At 41.1% G+C, this 18,016-nt stretch overlaps 1 protein-coding gene across 17 annotated transcripts in view; it reads right to left on the bottom strand.

Annotated features, from left to right (window-relative positions):
• Nucleotides 1-18,016, bottom strand: part of greb1l (GREB1 like retinoic acid receptor coactivator) — a 48,202-nt gene that overhangs the window by 17,700 nt on the left and 12,486 nt on the right. For 6 of the 17 annotated variants that reach the window (XM_040019182.1, XM_040019217.1, XM_040019200.1 and 3 more), the window contains 10 exons: nt 8,536-8,642; nt 6,051-6,210; nt 5,666-5,848; nt 5,087-5,263; nt 4,742-4,918; nt 4,489-4,611; nt 4,263-4,271; nt 2,333-2,443; nt 1,008-1,145; nt 792-917 (listed from right to left, as the gene is read on the bottom strand). In XM_040019182.1, the coding sequence (XP_039875116.1) occupies nt 792-917; nt 1,008-1,145; nt 2,333-2,443; nt 4,263-4,271; nt 4,489-4,611; nt 4,742-4,918; nt 5,087-5,263; nt 5,666-5,848; nt 6,051-6,207 (1,201 nt within the window). In that variant the 5' untranslated portion in view covers nt 6,208-6,210; nt 8,536-8,642. Of the gene's footprint in view, nt 1-791; nt 918-1,007; nt 1,146-2,332; nt 2,444-4,262; nt 4,272-4,488; nt 4,612-4,741; nt 4,919-5,086; nt 5,264-5,665; nt 5,849-6,050; nt 6,211-8,535; nt 8,643-11,057; nt 16,300-16,319; nt 16,579-18,016 lie in introns of those variants that run through there. The other 11 variants (XM_040019233.1, XM_040019243.1, XM_040019288.1 and 8 more) reach the window with 4 other exon arrangements.

An 18,016-nucleotide genomic window follows, 5' to 3' on the forward strand; every position in this document is an offset into this window, starting at 1 on the left:
TTTGATTGATGATAAAAATGTGAGTACCAAACTTTGTTTTGCTCCTGCTTTATTTTTAAATACGCACACTTGTATGCTTGTGTGTTGTTGATGATGACGATTACTGGTAATAGAAATGTGAGTAAGGTACCGAACTCAGGTTTGCTCCCGCTTTATTTTTAAATACGCATACGGTACTTGTATGCGCCCTATGGTCCAGTGCGCCTTATGTGTGTGTTAAATACAGTAAGGGCACACATAACTGAGACTGCGCCTTTTAGCACAGTGCGCCTTATGGTCGTGAAAATACGGTAATTCCTGCAGTGGCTGATTTAGTGGAACAACAAAGAACAATTTTTGTTGATTATTTTATTAGCAACCATGTACACCCTGTTCATTCTGGCCCTTCTGCCCAGATTGCCTTTTTATTATTTCTGTCAGCTCGCCTAAATACACGATGTGGCAGAAATCTCTAATCGTGCAATTCTTTTAAATTCACTTGCCCTACAAACTGTCCAGCTCTATCACCATGGCAATGCTGGGTGAATCATCCTTAACAACCAGAGAGCATCAGGGACATTAGTGCATACTCATCCTCAAACAGAGGCATGGGGAATGAGGGTGTGCAGACACTTCTCTGCACACACTCCTTTGCACACACATGCTCACCAATCCAGCGTTAATGGATAAAAATAAAAAAATAAAAAAAAAAGGAACACTTGGCATAACAGGATAAATTTAAAACCCAGAAGAAAATAAACTGCTCAGCCTCCCCCTCCCCCCATCCCCTGAAGGTGGCTTAACAAACAAACCTGGAGAACAAACTATTGGCCGAATAGCTGGCACGGGGACAGCTGTTGGCGGGACTGGCACCAACGAGCTGGGATGCCAGCTCCGGTGGCGCTTCTTTGGAGGGCCAGAGTTCATAGCAGACAATACTAAACATTAAAGACAGACAAGTAAGAAAAAATGTCAATACCGAAAATAATTAAAAATAACACACAGTACGTATTCAGAAAGGATCCTACCGGGACTATCTCCTAAATCAGCAGTGCGATACCCCTGACCTTGAGGCCCTAAGGACATCTGGGAGGGGCTGAGTAATGGAGGGCGCCCATCAACAGCCAGGCTATTTGTTGGCACATTCACCCGAAGAGCTGTGGGTACTGAAACACAGATTACGCATTAATACAGTTTGTGAAACTGCAACATTGCCGAGATAATAAGCTCACAATAACAACGCTGACACGTTGTTTCTCTTTGGTGTAATGTTTAAACTCAAAGCACTGATTGACTCATTCTAGCCATCTAGTTATAAACTAAAGCCTCGTCTGTGAATGAATCACTACTGAGATTTCTTTACTCTTTAAGTCGTCTGCATGCAGTCACAAACCAAATCTACCTTACATGCTTGCAAATCTCACCTGCTCACCTCTATCCATGCATTTAACTCCTGCAACACTTATGCTACAATCTCTAGATTATCTTTGTGTGTTTTGAAATCATCCCCAATCTGTTTTGACCTGCTTGGACCTGTACCTGACCACTTCCATGCTTTGTGGACTCTGATCTCTGCTCTCCCGTCTTGTTTTGTCTAACTGCCAACTTGCCTGCAAACTTCAGCTTTGTGCTTTTATCAATAATCCACCTTAAAACTGCTCCTGCCTTTCCAGTTTCTGTCACTATGCTGGTCTGCCTCCCTGCTCTCCTTACACAATGGTGCCATGTTGCGATATTTCAGCCTGCAGCACAGTGGCTAACTGCCAGCATGCTACAAAAAGTTGAATGGATAACGAAAAAGCGAACAAGTGATATGCAAATATAAAAATATTTCCCCCAACTATAACTGTCTGCAGAGTAACCAATGAATAAAAATAAGTCAGTACTAATGGCAGGCTACTGATTTCCTATACGTGCACTCTTGTAGCAATTGGCCATGTTCCCATCTCATATTCACAGTGTATGCAACACACAAAAACATCAATTGCTATGCGTACCCTTAGCTTGTCAATATAGCAACCTTGTAAAGGAGCTAATAGATAGCAAGGCCTTAAAAAGTCATTATAGCATTTCTTCCTCCAGCATTGACTGGTAAGTAAGCACATGCATGTATCTGTGTGTTTCTAAGCAGTCTGTAGCATAAATCAATCTTATATTCATGAAGTTTTTTTTGGTTTTTTTACACAAAGCTTGAGGTAAAGTTTTGCCAGGAGCTAAATTTTAAATTCCAGCACTGAAGCATGGATACATCAGGTATGTGGGACTACAGTTTTTATGTTATCATGTTTATTTCCTACCACATACAGAACAAACTGACATGCACAGCTATAAATGTACCAATCAAACTCTTCACCTATTGGTAGAGTCTTGTTTCCAGGTGTGGAGGCCAGTGGTTTGAGGAAACTACATTCCTGGTTCCCAAAAAAGACAGAGGATGATTGCGTTGTTCTGGTAGGTGGAGAATCTGTAGATAAAAACAAAAACATTACAATATCAAAACACAGCTACTATGCACCCAATGATGCATGGTTCCCTTGTCCACCGACTTCATACAAATGTTTCTGATAACTCTGGATTGTGGCTTTAACACACACCTTTCCTGTGATTGGTCATTTTGTTGCCTTTGGCCTTCAAACAAATGTCAAACTATCAGATCTGTGTCAGTATGAACTGTCAATTGTACAATGATTAACAGACCAGAACTGTCCTTCTCATCAATCGCTCTAGAATACACAGTGACCTGAGTTGGAGACAGTGAAGTGAATTATTATGAATTCTACCCTCTGGGCTTTCAAAGCATGAGTGTCAAAAACCTCTTAAGGAGAAAGATGTACCTGAAGGTCGCAGTCACGAGACATCAGGCGAGAGTAATGCCGATACATAGCCCTGCAGCACAGCTGTCTATATTAACGTGCAAGAGCTATGCTTACAAGCAGCATCCAGGTTAAGAACAAATCAATACTATAAGCCCAGGAGATTTTCCAATCATAGAAGGAACAAGCGCTCTCGCTGTGAAAGGTCAAAGAAGAACAACATCTCCTTGAAGAGTCAACATGGTTATTCTATAAATAACCAGAGCTTTATTTAATTGTGTTGCTTTTAAATTCCTGCATTTATTTTCACCTGCATTACCAAAAAAGTAGCCAAGTTGATAAGAGGATGCTTTTCAAAAGCATAAAATAAACCAAGCCTTCTCTTTGACTGTCTCCGATTTGAATACTATTTTAGGGTAGAAAATTCGAACACTTCCAAAGATTTCAGTGAAATTTTAGCTTCATATATTAAAAATATTATGATTATGATTATCAAAAATAATCCGAATCAAACAAAATTTATCAGAATCTGTAGACTGGAACAGATACACTAACAAAAGTAAGCATTGGCTAGTTAGCCATCGTGGTAAACTGAAAAATCTGGTTAAAATGTACTAAAAACTAACAAACTTTTACTATTTGTAATTTACTTCTAATAAAATGTCACTATGCAGCCAGAATACACATCAAAGCACTGCCGCAACCAAATGCAGTGGCACACGACCAACAAAGCCTCATAAACAGCTTAATGCAGCGAGATGGTGTTTCAAGCTCAACTCTTAAATTTCAGAGCTTAGCAACCAAAACCTATAGCAACAGCACAAGCTGTCAGCATATAATCAACTGAAACAATATCACTTTGGTGGAATAGATAAATGTATACTGTCATTATTACGCTACACTCGATGACTTGAAGTCCAGACTTATTTACACAGTTTATAAACTTCCCTGAAAGTGCGACAGATTATCTTACTGTGAATTAACATCTATCCATCCATTAAATTTGAAACTCTGATCAATCTGTTTGAGTGTAAGTTTGACAGGACCAAAAAAACACAACAAACCATGCCCAGCTATGGGAGATGAAACTCTCTGGGTGGCCTTAGCATCCTGCTGGGCTAATTAATCTTTCAGTTTAGCCACATCGTTCAAGTTTCTCTCAGTTTCTGTCTCTTTTGCTGTCTTTGTGCCAAAATAATGATTATACATAAATAAGCAAAACAATAATAATTGAGTAAAAAGCAAGGCTTGCTGACTTGGAGTTTGGGGTGAGATTTAAGCTGCTAAATGAGAAACATCATAAAACATCTTTGTATTGTATTTTTTTGTAAAAGGGGGTAATAAAACAACTTCCTGTGTGTATTTATTTTTTTAAACATACATAAAATCTACAAGAGCTCCTCACTGGCTTTAATTTTACAGCCATTTTTACATGTTATACGATCATAGTGTAGTGCTTTAAACACTTGCCTAAGATGCCTGGCTCATTCCCAGGAGGAGACAAAAGGGGATGAAAAAAAAAGGAAAAACAACCTTATTAAACTGGAGTAGGTGAAATTTGTTAATTTCTTTTGTAAACTTTACACACTCACAATTAATGCAACTTACTTGAGTTATTGTTAAATTTCAGCTGCTGACTTGCAGGTTTAACTCTGCTGTGTAAAAACGTAGGCAACACCGCAGAGTATAATCTCACCTGAAAGGGAAAAAGGAGAGGAGCTGTGTCCGCTGGCACCTCCATTTTCTTTACTGCTAAGAGAAGACGACGAGCCGGGTTTGGAGGTTGATGCGCTGCTGAGAAACTGGCGCGTTTTACCGTCTAAGAAACAGAGGAAGGAGAAACAAACAAACAAAACTCATCAAACCCTCACAAAATGCAGTGTAAGATAAAAGTTTGATATACTTTACATACATCTTTAGAAAGTCTGGAGTCTGTAGTGTATATTTACCTTTCCAGCAGATGAGGGGTCCTTTGCACAGAGCACCCTGAGAATTCTTCACCAGGTAGTATTTTAAGTGCTTCTGCTTTTTGGGCTGTGTGGAAAGTTTCAGGTTGATGTGATTGGAAAACTCAGTGAAGTATCTGAATCCCTTTTCACCACAGCCCACACAGTTTCCTGAAAAACCTGCAAAAGACATAAAAATGCAACAATTACATTGCTTTCCAAACATTTGCAGGCTAATGCATGACCTGTGCCAGCTAGCAACAGAGCGTGTTCAGTTCAGCAGGAACTTGGCTCATTATGTCAATTCTGGCTCGTTTACTTGATCCGAACGCTCGGGAACACACTGACCTAAAAGTGCATTTTTCCCATTCTCGTCAGGCAAAAAACGCCGGTCCACAGCGCACACCAAGATGTGCTCAGGAACAGTGGGGGACTTGGCACCGACCAGCTCAAAGCCTGCTGGGACTTCGATGGGCTCTGTTGCTATGGAGACTAGGCGGAGGTCTTTCCCGGCCTGACAGAAGCCTGAGAGATGAGGAGGAGGAATTTTTTTTTTTTAAGTAAACAGTAGAATAAGAGATGATCTCTGTAATAATAAACAAATAAAGTTTCTACAAAAATGTAATACATCTGACATGCTTGTTAAAAATTCTGGAACAGCAACACAATACTCCTGAGATCATACTAATGAATTCACAACGTTTGCATTCACATGCCAGATTAACACCTATGAGTAATTTCGAATCACCAATAAACCTAACCTCACCAACTGTTTGTCTTTGGATTGTGGGACTAAGCCAGAGTACCCGGACAGAACCCACACAGACACGGGGAGAACATGCAAACTCCACACAGAAATGCCCCAGGGGGGTGGGATTTGATAAACAAAAGAGAATGGATGGATGGATGGATGCATAGAGGTCATACCATCCAGGGTGCAGCAGCCATCCGGTGCAGGAGCTTGCAGGTAGGGAAGTGGAGGGCTGCTGGTGTCAGAGTCGTCTTCGTCTTCCAGCTCCTCCAGATCGTTGGAAGAGTTGCCATTCACAAGCTCGTGCCCTGGGTGCTCCCTGCCATGGAGTGCTACGCCAGCTTTCGACTTCATATCAACTACAAAAAGGTAAGATTATTTTTACTAAAAATTTAACTGCATTTTAAGAAATACTTCAACAGAAAAGTGGAATGTTTAGTGAACCCCTCTGACAAAATTTAAATATATGCTACATAAGGCTAAGTCTCTAAAGCACTAGCTGTCCAATGAACTCAATATAGTTCAAACTGATTTTTTTCCAGCTTGCTGTGAGCTTCTTACCTTCCATGTTACCAGGATACGTCTCAGGCTCTAAGTACAGCTGTGTGAAGATGGGTTGTGGATCCCCGCTGCTCGAGCGCAGGGACGCCTCAATCGAGTTGTGGAGAGCCTCCTCAAATCGGGCAGACTTCAGCTGCCCTGCGTATGAATTCCCCATTATCTGTGGGAGCAGAGAGAGGGGGAGAGAAAAGAGGAGCATGAGGAAATGAATACAGTCATGGTTTTTCTCATCTCAAGTTATTGATTATTTCCTGTGTGCTAATAGCAAGCTCAACAGAGAGCCAAAATCTAAAAAGCAACAGATCTCTGAAGAAAATGTATTCATGTTTCAAATAAACACTACTGTGCTCTGATGGTGTGAGTCAAATTTTGTTTTTATTGAAAACTGCTAATCAACTACCACCCGGCGCAACCAGCTTAAATATTTCAGAACCAATATGGGTTTATGCATCAAGCTGCACAAGCCTAAAATGCAGGATGAATCTCCTAGCTCAGATCTCATCACAGACATGAAGCATGACCCACGTTTTATATTTTAGAACTTTATAAAAGTTAAATCCAACAGATCCAGGCTCCATCCAACCACAACCCCGAACTGGATGCTAAAATCGACATGATCTCATGTGAACAACGTTCATTTTTCTACAAAAATGTGCAAACTTTGCTCAATTTGGCTTCTCAGAATTTGAACTGTTGGTCAGAAAAAACCTATATTTGAAGTCAATCATTAAAAAAAAACCTGACACATATCAAATGTTAAAATAATCTTTAGCTGCAGTGATCTTTCCTGTTAATGATAAAAATGTTTAGTCTACTAGACAGTGTCAGTAGTAGCACAAAGCACAAAGCACACACACACACACGCACGCACGCACGCACGCACTTTACTTTGTCGATGTCAGTCAAAACATAATGGCCAAGGCCAATCCTTTTTTCCTATCCCTTTTTGGCCTCGCTCTTTTGCTCTTTGCCGTTACTCTGCCTGCACTCCCACCCACCCCCTTCCTAGTGTCCACTCAGTGACATCTGCCGAGGTCGGCCGCGTGGGCCCGTGGTTGGCCGACTCTTTGCTAGCAGGTGGCAGCTGGACAGAGGGCTGAGCATGTGGTCTCAGAGAAGCCAGCAAGAGAAGAAAACAGAGGGCAGGAGAAACAGAAAGCACTCCAAGTGTGGAAAAAAGAAAGCTTCACTTACTGAACAGCACTTCAGTGTCCATTTATTAAAGACGCCTAATCAAACTCAAAGCTTTCAGCTTGTCAAAACATCTCAGCAGAGACAAAGTTTTAATTGCTGCATTCTTGAAACACGGGTTTGACCTGAAATGCCTCATGTTTGTCCTTGGACTACATTTGACCAGTTTAGCCTTCAGCTGTTTGGAGGAAAAACTCCTCCTTAAGGTCTGAGATCCCACACAGCTGTGACATGAAAACAGTATGTGCTTTAGATGTGTGTGCGTGTAAGTAACAAAATAAACAAAAAGTACTAATTATGACTGACTGAATATATCAGTCGGTGAATAAATATCTACAGTTTTCACACAAAACAAAGAAACTCCTAACGTTGTTTATAATATTGTAAATAAGAGGTAAGGTGGAAATTAAGCTGATCACAGTTTGCCTTGAAGGTGCAATTTTGCCCGTGCCTGGACAGGTTTCAGACTCAGTGTTTACTTAACAACCTTCCTGGGGAGGAATTTGACCAACCCAGACAAAAGACAAGATTAACAGTGCCTGACTGTGCTGTGGAAGAGATAAGCAGCTTAAGAGAACGAAGCTACAGTACTTCTTGCTTAACTGATGGAGGAAGGTGGCTGCACAGAGAAACAATGACTAATGGCTAAAAGAAAAAAGAAAAAAGAAAGAAAGAAAGAAGCTGGGTGCCTGAGGACATTTGTAGCCATTGCCTGTTCGTTTTGAATGTCAAAACAGGCTCCGGAGACTTCTTTGCTTGGCTGAGTGTGAAGCCCCACTGGACAGATTTGTCATTAACCCAGCCTGGGCGAGGTGAATCCCAAAAATGACCTTTTACCACCTGTGCAACTTAAAACAAAGCGTGACTGTGGTAGGGGTCACTTAACGGGTGTTGTGACTCAGGTGGTTGCTAAGGTCAGCTGCAGTGGTGGAGGGTATTTCAGGTCAGCAGCTGAAGTGTGCCTGATGGCTGGTTAAACATAATGAGCAGAAGAAGCAGTTTAATGTTCAAAGACTAATGGCCAATGCTGGGAAGTCACGTCAATGAATGGTGACTTTAAAACTGCCTTTCAGGCTGTCAGATGGTCAGTCAAGGCCATTCCACAGCTCCTGGGTGGCATCAACAGATTGCACGAATGTGACCCTGGGTCAGAAAAGGCTAATCTAATCCTCACTCAGAGGGTTGGAGAAGACCACTACGGACAAAATGAGCTGCAGAGAGTGAAATCTGAAATTCTCAGAGAGGAAACATTAGCAGCACATAAAACCCCCCCCAAAAAAACAGGCTGACTTACGCAGTCAGACTGTTCCCAGGTGTGACAGGACTCTGCTACATGCTGGATCGCTATCACTCGGCAGAAATTTCCATCAAAGGCATGTCACTCCCTCGTTGCTTGAAGACCTGAGGGAAAGCAGCAGGAAGATTGAAGATTAGCTCAGAGTGTTTAACTATGCTAAGGGTTTCTCCAGATAGTTGAAATTATACTTTCTGTGCTTGAATGTTAAATCAGGATGTTCATAAAAAGAACATGCTAGTTACAGACAAAAAACCCCACAAAACATCTATAATGTTTAAAGAAACAAACTAAAAATAAACAATTATATCCAGTGTATTTACTTTATACTAAATAATTAATAAAACATAATTGATGAGTCTACTTTTTGGCAATTTGAGGGAAAAAAAAAAAAAACTACAGCTGTTTGGAAATCCCCCCCAAATGATTTAAGCTGCAACTAATACCCACAGTCCAAAGGGCATGCTCATTCACAAAATGAATGAGGGCACTTTTAACCACTCAGACATTAAGTGCAGCTCAGCCTGTGGCATGTGTACATGTATAGCTGTGTAGAAAGCCCACTATTACGTTTCCCCTGGCCCCGAGGCCATTTTCATAAAGTACAACTGGGTGTTGCTGCAGCACTCAACACACAGTCAATACCCTCTGAATGGCTTTAAGTTACTTTGACCCTTTGACAAAGTATTGTTTAGCCAATCAGGCTTTGATATAACAGAAGCAAAGTTCCTTTCAAAACATTGACAGCCAAAATCTACCCAGTCATCACCTCTGACTGTACAGATATTCTGTTCAAAAAAGAAAAAAGTAGTAGCTTGTCTGGGGTCCAAGTCCTTCAAATAGAAAGTGCACACAAGCTGGTTCAACTTGTATTTACCCATTTAGTGAATGATTAGCCAGCATGACGCAGTGCATCAGAGACTTAAAAACATCAGCGTGTCACAAAGCAGAAGCATATCCGCCTGTAACACCGATACAACAGAACTGCCTACCAAAAAAGAAAAGAAAATTGAAATACAACTCTGGTTTATGTTTTGCCCTCCCACAAGTGTTCCCGCAGCTGTTGATGTAAAACTCAAACCTAAGCTCTTGCAACCGGCTAATTACCCAGGGAGCAGAGTCTTTAAATATTTTGATGCTTATCTGGTTGTGACGGGTAGACATCACAACAGGAGGCAGAGATGACTCTGGAGATGAAGCTGAAGAAGCCATAAATTTAGACACAAAAACAAGACAAGCCCGAGGTGCTGCATAATAAAGTTCTGTTTTTCCAGTGATGTAACGTGAGAAAATATTCAGACTTAAGTGCTGTTTTAGTTTCTTTCTTAAGCAAATTTCTTGAAAGTGGGACAGGATTAAGCTAATAGTTAAAGACAATGCTTCTTAAATGCATGCAAGCACAGCCCAACTATAAAATATACATCCATTATTAATACAATGGCAGTATGTTCTGTTTAGATAGGTTGATACAAAAATGCATATATATAAAAATAATAATAATTTAGGTAAAAAAAAAAAATACATAATTGTTTAAGAAATTTTACTTTGATCTGTCAACATGTGCAGTCTTGAAAAAATGTTGGAAAAAAAAAAAAAAAAAACTGCAGCCAAAACTTTTTTTTAATCTTGAAAATGAAATCTTGTTTACCTACATTCAGTTTTAAAAAAGGGAAATTCAACATTAACTAAGAGGTGTAAATTTTCTTCAATTGGTGAGTACACTACAAAGCTAAAATGAGATTCTCCTCTTGACAACTTCACACAAAAATAAGTAAAGCTTGCTTAGAATTAATGTTCCCATCTCATGTTTTGTTGTAGCTGATGCGCTATTTGTGAAATCTCTTCTTACACAATATGTGATCCGTTAAAGACCAAAACCATATCAGAGCTTTACCCTGAAAAGAAGTCAGATCAAAAGTTCATCAAACTGAACCAATCTTACTTTTGACCCGGAATTTTCTTTCTCTGCAGGCTCCTTTTGTTTCTTGCTCAGCTGCATAATTACATTACAATGTTTAAACAGAGGGAAAGAGGCAGGATTAAACTTGCTTACCCTCCACCCATTTTAATAACATTGTGATGTAGCATATGCTTTGCAGCAAAGTCAAACAAATGCAAGGTAATGTGTTTTGTCTAACAGTGCATTTATAAAAAGGAAAAGATGTTGATATCAAGCAATTAAACTTGACACTTGGCCTTTATTTGACGTTTGCTAATCAAACAAACGCAGCTAGCTGAAAATGAGTTAATTCAGGGTTTGAATGAAATTAGCCAGTTTTAAGGGGAATTTCATAAATATTTATTTACACCTCGCTGTTGCACAAATTCGGGAAAAATTTAAACACACACTTAACATTAAAAAGGCCACCTTCTCTGACATGAGAGAAAAAGTGATGGGGGCTGGAGAGGGGGGCGGTGAGAATAAAACAAACTGAATGAGGTGCTAAAAAAACCTGTACCAATAATGCTGAATAAGGGCCACATGTGACACACAGCACAGTTTTAAGAAGCTTCTGCTGTACCTTCCATGACTCCTCGAGCAGCTTAAAATTCCAATCAAATGTAGTAAATCCCAAACGTGAAGCCACCTGTTTAAATATCATCCATGTTAAATAGTAAATCCTTTTATTTTTTGATATCCAGGCAGCATATGGAGTTTCAGTCCTTTCTGGTAGCCACCTTTGTCATTATCCTCTACAGAGAACTGGAAATCCCACTCTTTCCCTTGTTGCAGCAGAAACCCTCCCTCCTCTTTCTCTCTCTCTCTCTCCCATGCAAACAAACACACACACACACACACACACACACACACACACACACACACAGAGACCTCCCCCTAGACCTTCCTCCGTCCCACGCCATTTGCCAAAGAGGGAGGGTATCCATTGGGGGCTCATTCATTACAGCCCTGCTGACCCCCCGTGGTGACAGATGCTCTTGGAGGCCTGCAGAGCTCTGTGTGTGTGTGTGTGTGTGTGTGTGTGTGTGTGTGTGTGTGTGTGTGTGTGTTGGGGGGAGATGACAAAGGAGAGGGCCTACATTTCCCCGCTGCCACACAGCCGCAGTGCCCTGCCACGTGTGACCCCCAGCACGTTAAGACATCCTGCATGGGCACTGTGTCATGTGGAAGTTTTCATTTTCAAAAAGAATGAAGCAAAGAGAGGGGAGGGGGGCACAAGTCTTTAAATCAAACTTTCTATCCTATGCGCAACTCAATCTCTCACGGCCACACCCAGCTTTTTATTGTTTGTGTGTGTGTGTGTGTGCGTGTGTGTGCGTGTGTGTGTGCGCGTGTGCGTGTGTGGGAGAGACTCCAGAACCAGAAAGGATCTGTCCCCGACAAGAATGTCAGGTCAGCTTTGGCATTTTGTCTCCATAGCCCTTACCCAGGATTGACCCCACATTAGGCTTTTACTCCTGCTATAAATACCAGGAGGCTCATCTGGTCAAAATAAATAAACAGAAATGCACCACAAATCAACAGGCGCTGGCAGATGTTGGGGAACTGTATGTCATTACAGCCCAGTGATCACAGTTGGCATGACATTGTCAAGAGAGGAAGGACTTAAGGCCAACATGACCTCAGTCTACACCGTATTTTCTTGAGTCAGGTTGAAAACACTCCTCAAACTTTCTCTTTCTGGGGTAGCGGAAATTCTGCAACACCTTTAATTACCTGACTTTTAATGGGAAAGACAATTGGCTATCTGTCTATCTGTAGTAGCAGGAAACTGTTCACCGTTTCTAATGGGTGGAAAATGCAAGAATATTTTGCTCTGGCCTTCAACATGTAGAGTCAGTATGATTTGTGCAGCATCCAAAGGCTTCTGTGTTTGTTTTCTTGCTGAAATGTTTGCAAGAATTTGTCAGGTAAACAGCAAGTGAACTCACATGTACTTGCCAGCAGGGAAGAAACAATCAACAGTGACCCTAGGATTCTAGGTCTCTTGCTTTCATACAGACATTTGATCATTTTGGCTTAAAAATGCTATTTTTAAGACGAGACGACGTCCAACAAGTCATAAAATACTAACATGGTTTTATCATAAATGACTCCATTATCTGATATCTTCCTTTACTGGCCAGGTTCCTGCTTCACTGAGCCATGTGACTGACGTTCCAGTTCATTACCACAGACACGGTCAACAGTTGTTTTAATCAAGTTGTGTGGAGCTCTTCTCACCTCCTCTCCAATGGGTATATTGCAGCGCATTCAGTGTGACGGCTGCTGTAAACCACCACACGAACCAATCAGGGCATTCATTAGTGCTTCATGCACTCATTTCACTCAGTCAGACATTTGTCTAAATGCTGGGTTTGAGTTTGACTGTGAAATTTTCCAAGCAACTGCTGATTTAGACCAGACTTAGTAAATCAGAGTGACTCACAGGCGCTTTATTAAATTATAATTGGCATTTTTGGGTGGTAAACACAGACTACCTGCAGTAGTCCATCCATTGCAATGAAAGTGAAATTTTGACAAAGATCCAACTGACACCAGCACAACCGCAAGTTCAACTGGGGGAAAAGAGCTGTCAGCGTGATTTATCTCTAAGCCTCTGACTTTGACACGGCCTGTCCTAAATAGCCCATTTAAAATGGAGATAATGAGTAAACCCCGCATTTTCTTTGGCCTCAAAAGACACTGTGCTGCAAAACAAAAGAGTGTGGATTGAATGCTTGCCCGCCCCTGAGCCCATCCTTCACCACTGTATTGAGCTCTAAGGGGACAAAGGGGAAGTATTCCTGCCACTGCCACCTGAGGAAAGACAAGTCACATGACCAGCATTAATGGGAGATCTTGGGCTTTCTGGGCTCTTAAATTTGGAAGGGGGTAGGGAAGTGGAGCTCTTCCTCTCTTGGATTCCCAGAGGAGTGCCGGAGCTTTGACTTAGCTGAGTCAGCAGTTGTCGAACCCTGGACTGAGCTACAAGAGAATCATTTGCCTACACTTGTATCTGCTCCATTATATAATCTAATCAACCTGTCTAACCAAGTGCATGCATGACTGATGGAAGTACATAGGATGCCTGTCGTTACACAGCAGCTCAAGGCTTCAACTTTAAGAATGAATCCAGATCCATCAGATGTATGAGCGGACACGGTGCTAATAACCCTGTTATGATAACAAAACAGTCCTATACTGTCAAAAAAAAAAAACAACCCCCAAGTAAGAAAACGACAAAACCGCCACATAGAAATTCCCGTAACAGAATACCCATTTCTACTAGCGGCAAGTGGGCTACCTGTCAAAGGTGTTACAAGTTGCACTTTTGTTTGCTATGCATTTGACAGTCTGCCGGTCTCATTTCCTTATTAAAACCCCCAAACCTTCTTTCGAAACCTCCCCCTCTTCCTCCAAATACTACTCCTACTCCCCAGGGCTACCTGCTGAGCCCTGAAGTGCAAATCAGTGCTAGTGAGGATAGCAGATGAGCTAAGGTCATTCATGGCTTTCCAGTGAGTCAAACAAACAAAGGCAAACATTCCAGTTGAATGCCATTGCTGAAGTCAGCAGCAACAGAAAGAAAGACGTTGAGAAAGAGACAGAGCAGGGCTCAGTGCAGAGAATAGCCCCAGGGTCCGTTTGTGTGTGTGTGTGTGCGCGCGCGTGTGCACATGCACATTTGTGCGTCGTAGGAGATTATCTGCGCAACTATAAAGTGGGGTGAACCAAGGTTTAAAGCCTGGTGTGACCAGAGGGAACGGGGGCAGGGTCTTGGGCAGGAGGAGGGGTGGACAAAAGGAGCATTTGGGCAGATGAAGAAGTCATCATCATTAAGCCACTGGAGGTTTACTGTCCAGTTATAAAACTCATTTAAAAATTAGGGGCTAGGGGGTGCGTGTGAAAGGCCAGCAGGGCTGGAAAGGCCTGCGAGGGTCTGGAGAGAGGTGTATTAACTCGCTGAGAAACTGTAGAGCTAATTCATTAGGGGACAAGCGGTCTTTGTGTTAACACTAGCTTGATTGGAGTGGTGACCTTGCCACACACTGTGGCCCAGAGGAAGAGTTTAAGGGCAAGGTATTTAACCTTAAACTAAATCTCAGCCATGGACAAAGGGCCAGCATTATTTCGTGCCGAAGGTCTGCCAAACTGATAACTAATGTAACGCAAGTGGAAAACAAACTCAAAAAGTGGAAAACACTGTATACTACAGCTGTTTGTTTATAGAAATAACTAATATTTTAGCATGTTCTTTATAGGATATAACTGAATATGCATCTGAAACTGTTGACTGATTGGCTAAAATTGATTATTCACTCAAGTCTAAATTAATCTGCAACTACATTGATAATTGATAAAACTGCTTCTTAGAAGAAAGAAAGAAAGAAAGAAAGAAAGAAAGAAAGAAAGAAAGAGTACTTTATTGATCCCCGTGGGGAAATTCCTCTCTGCATTTAACCCATTCACTCAGTGAAGCAGTGGGCAGCCATTGGGCACCCGGGGGAGCAGTGTGCAGGGACGGTACCTTGCTCAGGGGTACCTCAGGGTAGCTGTAGCTTCCGATCATGGGGCCGCCACTACCTACTGAGCTATCCCTGCCCTTAGTGGATGATAAACTAAATCTTTATGGACTTTTCTCTGTTTGCCTGATAAAAAAAACAAATTTTGTGTGACTAATAATCGCCACCTTTACAGACCGTTTATTGCCGCTCAACAGGAAGCAATACGCCAAATGTAGCATATTAATGTGGATTAATATTTTTTCCAATTGATTCGGGAAGTTTAGTATCACCCGTCCTCCCAGTTTTGATATCAGTTCCAGTAAAAATCCAAGTGAGATGCATAAAACTACACTTTTTTTGTCATTAAGGAACTGTAAATGAAGGACACACTTATGAGAATGTTCTACAGCCTTTATCAAGCAACAAGTCCAGGCACTTTGATTCTGTGAGAGACTGCACATATTTAATTTTCTATCATTTACTAAGTTACATGTCAAATTTAAGTTGATGGGCATCTTTTTCATGAGCCCACATAAAAACAAATAGTAGCAACAAACGTTTAGACTTTCAGAAAGCATCATCACTTGCAAAAAATATCTGCCACCCTCTAGATTATATGGCAGAAGATTTTCCCAGCTATCATAATCAAATGAAAGTGAAGGACAAGCGAAAATTTACAATGCTGTCCATGACTGTGTAATAAAACAGGAGGCCTGCTAGTGAACCCAATCTGCATTTTACAACACTGCTGGGTTGAACGCCAGTTCACCTAAGCTGAAACAACAGGGAGAGAGACACAGGACCCTAATACATTTATAGACTTATTCAGGGAAGCCATATTGAATAAGGCAACAATAAGTTCTATTGCATACTGTAAAGCTGTCACTGGCAGCAGTCAAACACCGGTCAATGCTAAAGGGCAAGAGGACGAAGGAGACAAAGATTTGTTGCTTTGAATTTAAAGTGGTTATAATACATTCTATAAAACATCATTTTTTTACTCCAGGACTGGAAACAAGTCAATCATTCCTGACCATGCATAAAAGAGAGAAAATAAAAGCTTTTTATAGTCAAATTCATGTAAATATCCATATTCCATGACTGGCCTTTATTTCATCCAATTGAGCCTCTACCATTTTCACAGCTACTTCTAACATCTGGTCTGAACCCAATGGCTCATTTGAGATTAGATCTTTGATAATGGTTGACCAGGCCTTGTCCTGGCTATAAAGTGCTGTTTAGACAGCCCTGTTTGTTATGGGGTGTAAAGGGAGATCCATGGATCATGGTGAAAGGGCCAACGCTATCAAAACATTTACGCTTATCAGATGACAAACCAGCAAAGGGGTCATGTTCCAGTTCCAGGAGCTGGCCTGGGCTGCCCTCCATCCTCCACGCAGACCAAACATCAGTCAAATGGAGGTGCTGAAGATGTGAGAGACTTCAGAGGTGATCACTGGAAAGGGCCGAGTATTGTTTTAAAACAAATTCATTCCCACAACTTGAAACTACATCCTACATCATTCTACAACATATGCATGTACCTGTAGACTATACTTTGGAAAATTAAACTAAAAAACTACTGAAACTGAAATGTACAGAAGAGAATAAGAGCCACTGGGGAAAAAAAAAAAAAAAGACTTTTTCAGTTAACTTTATCCTCATAATTTGTACTTTATTCTCAATTCTAACTTTGTACAATTCTAAAAGTGATATTTATGAGAAAAAAGTCACAATCCTGCTTCTTGTTCTTTGAATTCTCAGAAACTATTTTTTAAATTTAATTCATTAATTATTATTATTTTAAACAGAGGTCTTCATCTTTTTTCCAAATGAATTGCTGAAAAATTTGTACTAGGTATAAATCTACCCAAATTCATCTTGACGATTGATAAAGTAAATAATGAAAAGAAATTAATTGTCAACATTTCTGATAATTAATCAACTAACTAATTTTACAAGACTCAAAGTACTAGTTAGAGTTTCTCAGCTGTGATGCTTCAGTTCCTCGACTATTTAAATATGTTAAACTGTTAATTTCAAAATAAGACGGCTGTTTGAGGTTTAAAAGACCGAATCCATGTTCTTGTATTGACAGATAATGATAATAATGAAGACAACTGGCAGGTTAAATAATAATGAAAATAATTATTAGCTCTCCACTAAATCTATCTTTAAACCTTTTCCCCCCTTTAAGGGCAACTCACTCTCTCAAAGGTTCACACATCCAACACACTGACTTAATTTCAGCACACACTCATGGAGAGCACATAAGAAAGAGGTCTGTTGTGTTTATCAGGCATCCAAAGAGATCCACTTTTCACAATGGGACCTCTCCTTTCTTTTCCTTCCTGAAAAAGATCTCGGCCACCTTGAATCTATTTGACTGACAGCATGACAAAGAGGCTTCTTAATGTCCTGGAGAAGGAGCCTCCTCCTCTTTCCCTCTAAACTTCCTTACAGGGCGATCAGCTGTATCCATCATACCCCTCTTCCTGACCCCAGGCGGAACTGCTGCATCGGCAGCACCCCACCCCCGTTACCCCCTCACTCTCTCGCCACATCTCCTCCATTCTCCACCACCCTCCCGATTAATAGGCACCAGGTTGCCCTCGGTGACGGGACACACACTTAAATCCCATCAGTCGTCCTTACAGCAGCAAGAGCCACAGCATCAGCAGGACTCTTTTTGTCTTAATCGGACAATGGAAGCAGTCCAGCCTTTGTTTGGGGCTTGACCCTGCACACAAACCGTGCCGATTTGAAAAAGTGACAGTAAACCTATTCAGAGCTGTTATCACTTCATCCTGCCCAGGGTCCCTCCACCAGAGGAGACATTTTACCAGCCAAGAGCCTCTTAGTAACTTTGGTATGTGAGATTTAAAAGGTTTTACAATCATTCATGAAATCAACCTTGTCAGTAAAAGAACTACATAAAGACAATCTGTATGAATTTTAAAACTTTCTACTGTAGACAATACACGCCTCAATTGCACTACAAGCACAGCTAAATGTAGTTTTAGAATTCCCCATT

The sequence above is a fragment of the Simochromis diagramma genome, unplaced genomic scaffold (genome assembly GCF_900408965.1).
Source record: "Simochromis diagramma unplaced genomic scaffold, fSimDia1.1 OVJJ01000205.1, whole genome shotgun sequence".
NCBI lineage: Eukaryota > Metazoa > Chordata > Actinopteri > Cichliformes > Cichlidae > Simochromis > Simochromis diagramma.